The sequence below is a fragment of the Mya arenaria genome, chromosome 14, assembly GCF_026914265.1.
Source record: "Mya arenaria isolate MELC-2E11 chromosome 14, ASM2691426v1".
NCBI lineage: Eukaryota > Metazoa > Mollusca > Bivalvia > Myida > Myidae > Mya > Mya arenaria.
Window position 1 is genome coordinate 51,107,695 of NC_069135.1, and position 13,346 is coordinate 51,121,040.

Consider the following 13,346-nt stretch of genomic DNA (forward strand, 5'->3'; position numbering starts at 1 on the left):
TGTTTCATAAACAACGATTCAATACTTTGTACAAGAGAAATGGTAAAAATAACAAACAGTAAATGATGATGATGATGATGATGATGATGATGATGATGATGATGATGATGATGATGGTCATGATCATGATCATGATGATCATCACGACGACGACTGACGTTGACGATGGTGATGATGGTGACGATGTCGATGCTGCTGCTGCTGCTGCTGCTGCTGCTGCTGCTGCTGCTGATGATGATGATGATGATGATGATGATGATGATGAGAACTGAGAGGTATTGCATTTTGAAAACTGTTCGGAGATATTGTTTTGACTGGTTTGTTATATTGAACAAAAATTGTTAAAGACAATTCATAATTCAATCTTTATTGTTTAAATCGTTGTTAAATCTTTTAAATAAACAGTATTTCAGATCAATATCAAATACGTGATAAAATCCTCAGTTGAAGACATAATGCAAGGACTCCTGAAACCGACATTTTGTCACATGGAGGGCAAATTATTCTATGCGCATGTGTACCGGAAGGCTAGTACGATGATGGATCACAACAAAACGATGATGAAACGCGACGGAACGATGTAGAGAACACGACAGTACGATGATGAAAACACAACATACGATTATGAAAACACGATAGTACGATGATGAAAACGAGACGGTACGATGATGAATGCGCGATAGTACGATGATGAAACCGCGATATCACGATGATGAAAACGCGACAGTTCGATGATGAAAACGCGACAGTACGGCGTTGAAAACGCGACAATACGATACTACGATTATGTAAGCGCTGGTGAAATGCGACAATACGATGGTGAAAAACGATAGTCGCATTATCACCATCGAACTGCCGTAGTATCGCTGTCGTACTATCGCGTTTTCATCATTGTATTGTCGCGTTTTCATTATCGTAGTTTCGTGATTTCTCGTTTACATCATCATACTATCAAGTATCGTGTTTCAGATTAACACATTCATAGGCGATGGCCATAACAGCATTCCGTATAATTTTATATTGGTTCCCGGCTGGTAGATTAGTGCAAGGGAAAATCGGAAACCAGGATCTCGCGAGATGCGAGGTGAAACTTCAGGCAAGGCACATACTTGCTTTAGTTTGAAGGTGTAAGGCTATTCCACTAGACTTCTCTCATTTTAGAGGAACTATTTGACGCCACTAGTGATTTAAAATTACTGCGTTTTACAACGTCAGTAAACAACGTCGCACGCCCTTTTTGGTGAACTGTACAAAAGTGCGTTTTCTACGTCAACTTTTCCACAAGCTTATAATTTTAGATATGCAAGAAAAAAATATCAACCATGTTTTTCAGGTCCGGGTCGAAAAATCCGACCCTCGGGCAAGTGTGTGTACCGGAAACACATGATAGATACTTAAAATATCATTTTGATTAGGACCTGTTTCTCCTTAATTATTCATTCGAAATAGTCTTGAAATACTGAGGTACATGTAAAATAGTTTGTTCATACACATCATAAACACCATACTTAAAAGTATATACTGGGCAGTTGCCTAATTCCGGATCAATTTTGAAGTTTTCTTTAAATACTGTCGGAATTACTGAAGTATAGGCTTCCGTCTTGACTGCGAATTCTTTGACTTTTTTTAGTGTCCAAACCAAAAGTATAACCTTTAACTTTTTTACTTACGTTTGAACAAGATCAACGAATTACACTCGACTGGTTTTTAATGTCAACATGCCATAACCTCATTTTCCGCTAACTCTATGCCAAAATAATAAATGGCACTGTAACCTACCAGTCGGATTGTGTATTGAGCCGTGGGTTCAGTGAAAGTGCGCCGTTACAATGGGTTATCACACTTTTATGATTGCCAATTAAAGGTTGTCAGTATAATGTTTGTTTCTTTTGTAATATACCGCCGATAATTACGGGTACAATTATAACTAATAAACACTAATTAAGGCAACAGAAATTGCCAGTTCTAAACATCAGTTTGCAAGAATTGCAACAAACACACATCGTTTATTTAATATATGATCGATTTATTTTGGTAAATAAACTGTTTTGGAAAATATTTCTGCTCGATTTATTTTGGGAAATAAACTGTTTTGGAAAATATTTCTTCTGTTGCTGATTTAGCTGCCGATTTTTCAAATTTCGTTCATTATTGTTCACATAATTGTTATAAATGCATAGGTCTTTAACACTTTTTGGAATTTCACAAGATTTTATATTGAACCATTGATCTATTCGAACTTCACGGGATTTTTCACAGTTTTATGGAAGATATAACGTCATACTGAGCACTCATATTCAAGTAATTATTAACAAATTAAAAACTAATAAGTGATTAATTAAAAAAAAAAAAGTTTAAATCATGGTCCGTAAGATTCCGAAGATGGTCCGTAATGTCCCTAAATCTGGTCCGTAGTGTCCCTAAATCTGGTCCGTAATGTCCATGGTCCGTAGTGCCCGTAATTCATCTAGACGCTTGTATCTGGGTTAAGATCGTTCTTAGACTTTAATTAGAGCGGCTGCATGATTGAGCCGGTGCATTGATAATTGTTACGACCAAAAAACGCGGTGATCATTCGGAGCTCCTCGGTAAAATGGCCGAGGAGTTCCGAATGCGCGGTGATAATAGACTGGTACCCTACGTTACTTTTTGATAAAAATCTAGAAAAGATTTGTAGAAAAGAGAATGAGGGTACCAGTCTAGGTGATAAGGGAAGAGCATTCGGAACTCCTCGGCCATTTTATCGAAAACAATTTGAAAAAAATGGCCGAGGAGTTCCGAATGAAGGGAAGAGGCTACATTCTACTAAATAAATTAGCGCTCGTAAAAAAAAATTTTTTTTTTGCTTTTCTGAAGAAATAGGTGCGGTAAATCCGATGAACAAGTTATTAATTTGGTGTGGCCTTATCTTGTCCGTTATTATGCAAGAACTGAGTTTTGCATAGTATACCCCAGAATGCAACATTTTAGACACGATAATTAATCAATTAGTTGTTCCATTGTGACTGAGCTTGCTCTCATGTTGTGTACATCTTTAAGACAGACAGACAGACATAAACATAAACATATACATATTGCATGAAATATACAAATAACATTCAATATATATGTATATATAAATAAATATAGTAAACATTCACGTGTCAGGTAAATACAAAAAACAAGACAGAACACCAAACTTACACCAGACAGACAAACAAATAAAGGAAAAGAAATACAACATCATAGAGCAATACTTGTTTGTGAGTTAAATGAAAACGAGGATGTAGCATTCTTAAAACAACTATATAATGCTACCTTTATAGACAAACTGTACAACGCTAATAGTATATAGTAGCACATTATATATCCTGGAGTATATTTAAAAAAAAAGTATTATTGATGTATCAAGCTTTTCAAATTTAACTATAGTCATTCGCGGAAACCGGTAACCGGACTGTAGTTATATACGATCACGTGACTTAATATAGGTATCATTCCGGACATTTAATAAATCGGATAACACGTGATGTTATGATCTTGAAAAACATGAAGTACGATTGTTTATAAGAAGTAATATATGATATGTGTCGTTTAACTATAAATCTGTATGTGTTCCGAGGATGTCTATGTGTAAACTAAGTCATGACACTTAGCATAGGATTAACATTTCTAACTAACTTGGAGACAGCAGATGCCAACTTGCACGTCAGATAAGTAAACATTGTTGAAATATGCAGTAATTATATAATTTAAATACATACAATAAAGACATATTAAGATCACGGTCAATCTACCTGCTAAACTTAATCAACAGAGCTTAAATGTAGACAACACAGAAATATACAGGGATACATTTATAACAACTTATATGTACGGTACTGTAGTCTGTATTGACTTTAAATTGGCGGCTTAAATTGGCAAGGATTCTTTGTGTAATATTTTATATTTCAGTGCCAGTGGCTGATTCTACTATCCTGTAAATACTCCATATAAACAGATCCTGTGTTTTGTACAAATTCTGTGGTAGGATTAATTATTTATATTTCAGGGCTATATTCAACATCATCTAACTCAACATTGTAGGTGTCATTTAAAATACAATCAGGCTTGTTTCCCACTCTACTATTCCAATCTCCAGCAATATATACAGCACCTAAATCAGTAAAGTCATTTATATCAATTTGTATAACATCAAATAAGTCAACATTTACAACATTATATACAGGCGAATCTTCACACCAAATGTATACACCACATATGAAAATATCTGATTCTGTATGGAAAATATTCTTGTCTAACTTTAACCATATTACAGTATCGTGTTGGTTACGGACTACCTCTATTCCTGGTTTTAAATGCTCTTTAAAATATAAAACGGTGCCACCACTATTTCTACGTGCTCGTCTGTTTTGAAATTTTCTGTAGAAATTATAGCTACAATAACCCGAAAGTTCTATATCAGTATCTTTTGACAACCAAGTTTCAAACAGAAATATAATATCATTAGCAGTAATAATATCTGTACTGGTTGAGAAGCAGTTTCCGACAGTTTTTATACGTTTTTATTGAATTATTTATAAGTGTTTAAATACCTACTAAAATTGTTCACATTTTAGATAACTACAGCTCAAGCTGCTATTGTCGATATATTTTTCACACGTGTGACGTCACACATAGTGTATCTAATAGGGGCGCAAAGAGGGTACTTACACTGTTCTGATTAGCTGGTAATGAGAAGCAGTTTCCGACAAATCGAATGCGGGGCGGATTTATGTGCCTATTGTGTGTTTTTATTATCCGTTTATTTGATATACTAAATATAAGACTTTAATAAGAGAAATATTATTTAATTTTTTAGGATTTACGAAAAATTTAAACCTTAAAATATATGACAGTCAATTCATACTCGAAATCAGGCAGACACTGAATATCAATGATATTTTGATTCATTTCTGATATAAACTTTTGTTTGTATACATTTAAGTGAATGTAGGTGTGAAACAAGCATGACACCAGTGTTCACAAATATGTACACAATGATCATCGTTTGTGTAAGTCAATTAAGGAAAACCTTGTAGCTATTCATAGATATGCAAATTAGGTTCACACGCATGCGCATTACGCGGCGCGTGCCGATCCCCCACGTGCAAGTTTGTGTACAAAATGATAAACATTAAACATTAAATAATAATAAAAGTTACTTACGTGTCTCGGTAAGAATTTCAACTTTTGATTACCTAGTTACCACATTGTTGAATTACAGTACCTTCTTTATGAAGATCTAAAGAAAGTACGCGAAAAAGCGATTTGTCGGAAACTGCTTGCCGTCAGAAACTGCTTCTCAACCAGTAAACTCCTCAGATTGTCTTTTATCATGTAAAAGTCCATTTACATTCCAGGAACAGACCTTTAGCCTACCCTCATCAAATCCCTATCTCTTCATCGCAATTCCCTCACTCACAGGGTGCCCGTTCACGTACAGAGTGTCATAAGAAAGCCAGGTACGGTCACCCTTCTGCTGTTCTTCTTTTATACGTGGCACCATTCGTCTACGTTTCTCGCTAACCTCCCGTGGGAATTGCTTGAAAACATAGTTGCCAGTCCCCTTTAACGCACTTGACTGCCTCCTTACCAGCTTCCTCTCCTTAAATAGTGTAAATTTGGCAACAATATTTCTACTGGACCCCTGCCTTCTCTGACCCATCCTGTGTACTCTGTCAAACTTAAAGCTGTCCACAAGTTCCTGTGCCAGTTTTATCTTCTCCATCATAAAGTCCCTGATCACTCTCTCGCAGTCCTCTGGGCTAGCATTAGCTCCCTAGGCCTCCGGTATGTTGCTGAAAACCAGGTTATTGCGCATGGATTGCGCCTGAAGGTACACAAGCTCTGCCCTCATTTCTTCCTCCCTGGTTTCCAATCCCAACACCTGTTCCGATATCTTAGTTAAGTTGAAGTCCGCTGATTCGACCCGGTCCTCCACCCTGTTTATTCGCTCACTAGTCTTCTTCTCATTGTCATGTATATATGTCCAAAGTTTTTTCAAATCATTTTCAAAACTCCCCACCTTCGTTTGTAAAGTTTCCAAAGTTTGGGTCTGACTTTCCATTCTCCCATCTAGTTGTGTCAATTTAGAATTTATGCCACTTAAACATTGCATGATGTCTGCGTTGGTGGGTTCTTTGTTTACATCCGCCATGTTTGAAGATTCAAAATTCGTCACGGTATTCGATGACTCCTCATCACTCTCCAAGAAAAGATTCGTCAAAAATCCACTGTTCTCCAGATAATCTCTGTCACTAGCATATATATAAAAGAATTTGTTTGACTTAGAACTTTACTTAAACATGTATTTATCCCCTCCGGTGTTTTACTCCATGTTTCCCACTTTTCCTCAGGTTCATTGTTTACACTATTGTCGCTTGCTTTTCTACGTTTATTTCCACGTCTTCCCATGAATTAACACTATTTTTCGGAAAAGAGCGTCACTAATACTATAATTATGCCCCCCTTCGAAGAAGAGGGGTATATTGCTTTGCACAGGTATGTCGGTATGTCGGTCGGTCGGTCGGTCCGTCGGTCCGTCGGTAGACCAAAGCTTGTCCGAGTGATAACTCAACAATTCCTGGACGTATGGTCATCAAACTTTACATGAAGGTTGGGCCTGACCAGTAGATGACCCCTATTGATTTTGGGGGTCATCGGGTCAAAGGTCAAGGTCACAGTGACCTTTAATGGTAAAATAATTTTAAAGCTTGTCCGAGTGATAACTCAACAATGCCTGCACCCATGGCCCTCAAACTAGACATGGAGGTTGGGCCTGTCCAGTAGATGACCCCTATTGTTTTTGGGGGTCATCAGGCCAAAGGTCAAGGTCACAGTGACCTTGAATGGTAAAAGGTTGTCCGAGTGATAACGTGACAATGCCTGCACCCATGGCCCTCAAACTTGACTTGGAGGTTGGGCCTGACCAGTAGCTGACCCCTATTGTTTTTTGGGCTCAATGGGTCAAAGGTCACAGTAACCTTGAATGGTAAAAAGTTGTTCGAGTGATTACTCAACAATGCCTGCACCCATGGCCCTCAAACTTGACTTGGAGGTTGGGCTTGACCAGTAGATGACCCCTATTGTTTTTGGGGGTCATTGGGCCAAAGGTCAAGGTCACAGTGACCTTGAATGGTAAAAGGTTGTCCGATTGATAACTCAACAATGCCTGCACCCATGGCCCTCAAACTTGACTTGGAGAATTGGCCTGACCAGGAGATGACCCCTATGGTTTTTGGGGGTCATCTGGCCAAAGGTCAAGGTCACAGTGACCTGGAATGGTAAAAGGTTGTCCGAGTGATAACTCGACAATGCCTGCACCCATGGCCCTCAAACTTGGCATGGAGGTTGGGCCTGACCAGTAGATGACCCCTATTGATTTTAGGGGTCAAAGGTCAAGGTCACAGTGACCTTGAAAGCAAACTCGACAATTCTTGGACCAAACTTGACATGAAGGTTGGGCCTGCCCAGTAGATGACCCCTATTGACTTTGGGGGTCATCAGGCCAAGGTCAATGTCACAGTAACCTTTAACGAAATTTTTTTTAACAAATTTTCCCCCACTGATATTTCAACAATGCCTGAACCTATGATCAATAAACTTGACATGGATGTTAAGCCTGACAAGTAGATCACCCTTATTGATTTTAGGATTCATAGAGCCAAAGGTCAAGGTCACAGTGATCTTGAATGGTAAAAGGTTGTCCGAGTGATAACTCAACAATGCCTGAACCCATGGCCTTCAAACTTGACTTGGAGTTGCATCTGACTTGTAGATGACCCCTTATGATTTAAGGGGTCATCGGGTCAAAGGTCAAGGTCACAGTGACCTTGAACGAAAAGAACTTGTCTTGTGATAACTTGACAATGCCTGCACCCATGGCCCTCAAACTTGACATTTCGGTTTCTGGTAACCAGCTGATGACTCTGGATTTTGAGTTCATAGAGTCAAAGGTCATGACGGTCATAACACACTTTATCCTCACACTTTAATGGTCATAATCTTAAAACAGCAACAAATCAGCTGTCATTTCGGTCCATGCATATTTCATTCAATTGTCCATATAATCCTGACAACATGGCGCTCAGGGGGGGCATAATGTTTGACAAACATCTCTTGTTAACATATCTGTTACAAATTTATTTAAGTTTAGTCCAGTTTTCCAAAGAAAAAACACAAAATCTAGCCGAGCTCGAATTTTTGACTTCTTCACCTGATCACGTGACATTCAGAATCCACATCGTCCCATTAACCTTATTTAAATTATTTTTTTCAATTTCAACACCAGGACTGCCATCTCCAAATGAGGATCCAGGTTAATCTCATTTGAAAAAAAAGTATATTTTTGCGCTGTTTTGAGACATTTTTTTTTCAAAATTAATAAATGTAAATAAATCTCATGGAATGAATGTTTTTGCTGATGTTTTAATTGTGTTTGTTTCATATTGTTTGAATCATTTACGCGTAAAAAAATTCTGAAAATAAAAGCCTTTTTTTAAAACACGTTTTCGAATTTTCGCTGAATAAAATCCCTGCCATTGCTATATTATAACCAAGTTCAATAACCAGAGGTTGATTCCTAATGCTGATATTCCAAGTACACGCTATTGATGCCTCAGCTGTCCGCATAGAATAAAACCAAACAAGATTAATACTGTTGGGTCTGTTCATGGTACCTGCTTTTACTTGCCCAATTCCGACCAGAGTCTGATCTGTGTCTGCTTAAGTCACACAATGGCAAATGGTGTCCATTTTAAAATGTCGACAGCAGCCAATGGATGCAGACAGTAGACATGGAAAGTGTGCCCATGGAATATCGGCCTAAACTAGTATACACTTTACAATGCACTTCACGACCTTGTTAATAGGTTAACTTTGTTGTACAATCTTTACATTATTACAACATCAATATGGGAATGGAAAAACTAAGGCGGAGCTAAAGCATTCAGTAACTAGCATGCAGAGGCGGAGCTAAAGCATTCAGTAACTAGCATGCAGAGGCGGAGCTAAAGCATTCAGTAACTAGCATGCAGAGGCGGAGCTAAAGCATTCAGTAACTAGCATGCAGATAAATTACAGTGCTATCAAAAAAAATATACTGCACGGTTGTGGTTGGAGCAACTTAAAATTACAAGTTAGTTACAGAAGTTGCTGACTAAACCTGAGGCCCCAGGCAATTTCTCGAAACTTCTTATTTCAATTAGCCGAAATACATACTGAAATTGAATTTTGATAAATGAAAAATGGTGTATGTAATTATCATAAAGATAATTTCTATCTAAAGTATAAAAACTCTTAAAGAAGTTAATATTATTCAATTTATTGAAAACCAAAAATAATGAGATTAGCTCAAACTTTTTGGTAATAGATTTGTAAAAGCAACAGCCTTATTGTACATCAATGTTCTCACATGCCAACACCTTCAGCTATAAGTATTATAATCAGGCCTCCAAAAAACCAACAATTTGCTGTCTGGACCGGTTTTGACCATGCCGGACCAATTTCAGTAACAGAAAATGTTTAAAAAATCAGTCAGAAATATGTCCAAAACTGCTAAGGCCTAAAAAAAAAATTGTTTGGTTAGGGTTACATCCTTTTCAAAAATAGGTAGGGTAGGTAGGCTTTTTTTTTTTTTTTATTTTTTTTTTTTATTAGGCTTTATATAAGAATATCATTTTCATCATTGGAGAATGGTGTTAAAGCTATCTTCTGTATAAGCATTTAAGGTTTAAATTACATATTGAAAAGCAATTTAAAAAAAAATTTTTTTTAGTTTTTCATTTTTTTTTCAAACTGACTATAAAAACGGTAGGGTCGGCGCCTATTCCGTAGGTAGGGTCGGGTAACCCGAACCAAATGTATTTTTTTTTTAGGCCTAAGTTAGGGAAAGTTGTACGATATTGGGTAACCGGTTAAAGAAGTACATATATAACAGATTAATTGATGCACAAAATCCCTAAAATTTCCTTAAAAGTGAATCGATATGTAAACAACATTTAAAAGAAAAACAAATATACTAATCAAACGCATGCTGAAAATGTTCATTGAAAATATAAATAAAATCGTAACATCTTTGTTATTTCCAGGTACGTTGACCCGATGCCTTGAAAGCCTCGAAAGAGTCGAGCAGGAACACCCGGATAGCAACTCCACCACAGAGGCACTCAAACAGGTATGTTATCGCATCTGACGTATTTTACTCGTAATAGTTGAGGCACCCACAGCCTGCGATAATAAGACTATTCACAAGCACTTTAGTGCAAGTGTATTATTTCTTTCACATGGTCTGTGGATGATGTAACTGTTTTATGCTGTGTTGTCAATGACAATGTTCAATAAAAATTGTGGGTTAAATTTAATAGCATTGTAACTTATTGGCACAGTAGTTATTGAATGGTTGATCGGCCCATTCTAATATTGTTATCACTCTGATATGGAAAGTTAATGTGTTGACCAAATCAAAGAGACCCCGCTCAAACGATTAGTGCACCTAAAGTTTATGTAATTTGTTTTAACATTCTTAGCTTGTTGGTATTCCGAAGAAAACAGTCGAGTTTTTGGTGATAGCCATCAAGGTGTCACCGTAATGGCTTGTAAATACATAAACCTTCACCTTCGAAATAACACAAAGAATTGAGAAGCCATTTAAGTTATTCACATGAAACTTAGACCGTACGTTGCAAGGAACAATATGCACATGGGTAGCAAGGGCTTAACTCTGGAATAAGTAATGTTTGAATTATTTCCCTTTATTGACTGAAAAAACAACACCAGAAGAGCAGGAGACCATTCTAACCACAATTATGCACGTTTAGGGAACTTCACAATTCACATGAATTATTATTTTTTGTTGTCGTTTTTCTGACTGTGATTTAGTCCCTTTAAGCCACTATTTTCTTTGTCCATCAGTATTGACCATGGTTGTGTATAACCCAGCATTTGGACAAGGTCTGATCACCAGGCGTGATGACCACAGTAACAAATTAACCCAATATTTGGACAAGTTTCGTGCATTGCTTGTTATCATTTTAATTAAAGAGTTGTATATTATTGATAATTGATGCATAAAGTCTTAATACATATGAATGACAAAGGTGATTAGCCATATATCTCAAATTGCCTTGGAGGTTTTATTATAATTTTACCTGACCTGTCTATGTAATATAGGTTACGGGGTTAGTAGGAGACCCGATATGGGATATACGGGGCAAAGGAAACCATATTGGATGAGAGCAAAGCTCGAACCCGAATATGGTTTCCTGTGCCCAGAATATCCCATATCACGTCACCTATTTAATAAGCCCCATAACATATATAACGTGTTGACAACCTGTTTACATGTTTGAATGTTTCATTAATATCCATCAAAATATTCATTGGAATCAGAAAATAGACACCATTTTGGTACAATATAAATTTGGTGACCCAATATGGAAAAATATGTTTACATGTGAAATGTTTCATTCATTCATTGGAATCGGAAAAAAAGGCGCCATTTTGGTAAGACATGAATTTGGTGACCCAATATATGGAATAATATGGGGTCACCATGTGACCAGTCCTGGACCAATGGCGTTGCGTCATTTATGTTGGAGGCGTTATATATTTTAAAATCAATGCGCCGTTTTTTATGATTATTTAATTTCATACTACAATATCATTATGGCATTTATTTCTTCCATACTGTTTTTTCTGTAATCAATTCAATTCTATTCAATGTACATACATTCCAAAATCTGTTCTTCTTTTCAAAAAACATGTTTGGTTTCTTTTAAAGCTGCACTTTCACAGATTTACCATTTTGATAACCTTTTTATTTTTTGGCGTGGAATGAGCCAATTTCCATGTAAATATCTGTAAACCAGTGATATAAGACTGCTGACAAAATATCAGATGGCAGATTTACATATTTACGTCCAAAAATTATTATTTTATGGCTAAGTGTAACTAATGGTTTAAGAAAAATGCATAAAACATCATTTTTTGAACCTAATATGAGAATCTGCAATCTGATGTTTTGTCAGCAGTCTTATAACACTAGTTTTCTTGCACTTTCACATAAATTGGCTCATTCGAAAACAAAAAATAAAACAGTTGTCAAAACGTTTAATCTGTGAAAGTGCAACTTTAACAAATATCAGGAAATAACTATTATTGTTCTCTTTACTTATAAGCCCCTGTTGATATGAGCCAAAAAAAAAATGAAATTTAAATGGTAAAGAGAAATTAACTTAAAGCTGCACTCTCACAGATATACCATTTTACAACTTTTTTTGTCTTGGAATGAGCAAATTTTTGCGTAAATATCTGCAAACCAATGATATAAGATTGCTGACAAAAAGTCAGATTGTAGATTTTCATATTTCTGTTCGAAAATTAAAGTAAAAATGCATAAAACATCAATTTTTGAACTAAAATATAAAAATCTGTGATCTACTTGTTTTCAGCAGTCTTATATATCTAGTTTCCATTAATTTTTGCTACAATTTGCTTGTTCCTAGACAAAAAATAAAAAAAGTTGTCAAAACGTTCATTCTGTAAGAGTGCAGCTTTAATATGTCATAGTTTTGTTATTTTGTGAAATATTTATAAGTACTACACTTAAGCTAGTAATTAATTAGTTAAAACCATAATTAAGGAAGCAACACAATATGACCTTGTTGTTAAATGGGGTTTTCCATTCATTATTCCACCACTTGAAAAAGTGCAAAATATTACCCTGCGCCCACTTCCCCCCCCCACATTTTTTTATGTTGATATTTGAGAATAAAAGTAATAAAATAACGTCAAAATGCACCATTTGGATTGCTAAACATTTCTATGGGGAGTAATTACCCCCCCCCCCCCCCACCCCCCTTGAAACATTCTAAGCCATATAAATTATGGTAATAGGGTTAAAATGGGTGTCAAAAGTTTGCACCCCTATTAGTTATGACCCCTTTAACGCTGATTCCTGAACCCGCCCCTGGACATTAAGATTATAATCTCAACTTACAACCAGAACCTTACAACTAGAACACTGTTTTGGCCGTAGATGCTATTTAAAGCTGCACAGCTCTCTCAGATTGATCGTTTTGACAAAACAGTCAATCTGTGAGAGTGCAGCTTTAAAAGAAGGACTTTCATTGTTTATGATTGTCTTTTCTAAATATTCTTCTTTGGTTAAAGTTCAAGTACTTTCACATTTGTATCATTACCACTGTTCATGTCTTGAGAACTACTGGATTTTTTTATTCAGGCCCAAAAAAATAAATTGTTTGTTTCTGATTTTAATATTAAGGCACTTTTCTGTAAGATTGTGTTTCCTGATGTATCTTTTAAAA

General features: G+C 36.3%; 1 protein-coding gene across 1 annotated transcript in view; it reads left to right on the forward strand.

Moving 5' to 3' along the window:
* Positions 1 to 9,139: 9,139 nt before the first annotated feature.
* LOC128216227 (dual serine/threonine and tyrosine protein kinase-like) overlaps positions 9,140 to 13,346 on the forward strand; it is a 28,046-nt gene continuing 23,839 nt past the window's right edge. Inside the window, exon 1 of the mRNA XM_052922798.1 lies at positions 9,140 to 10,195. Coding sequence (XP_052778758.1) covers positions 10,052 to 10,195 — 144 coding nt within the window. The 5' untranslated portion in view covers positions 9,140 to 10,051. The remainder of the gene's footprint in view (positions 10,196 to 13,346) is intronic.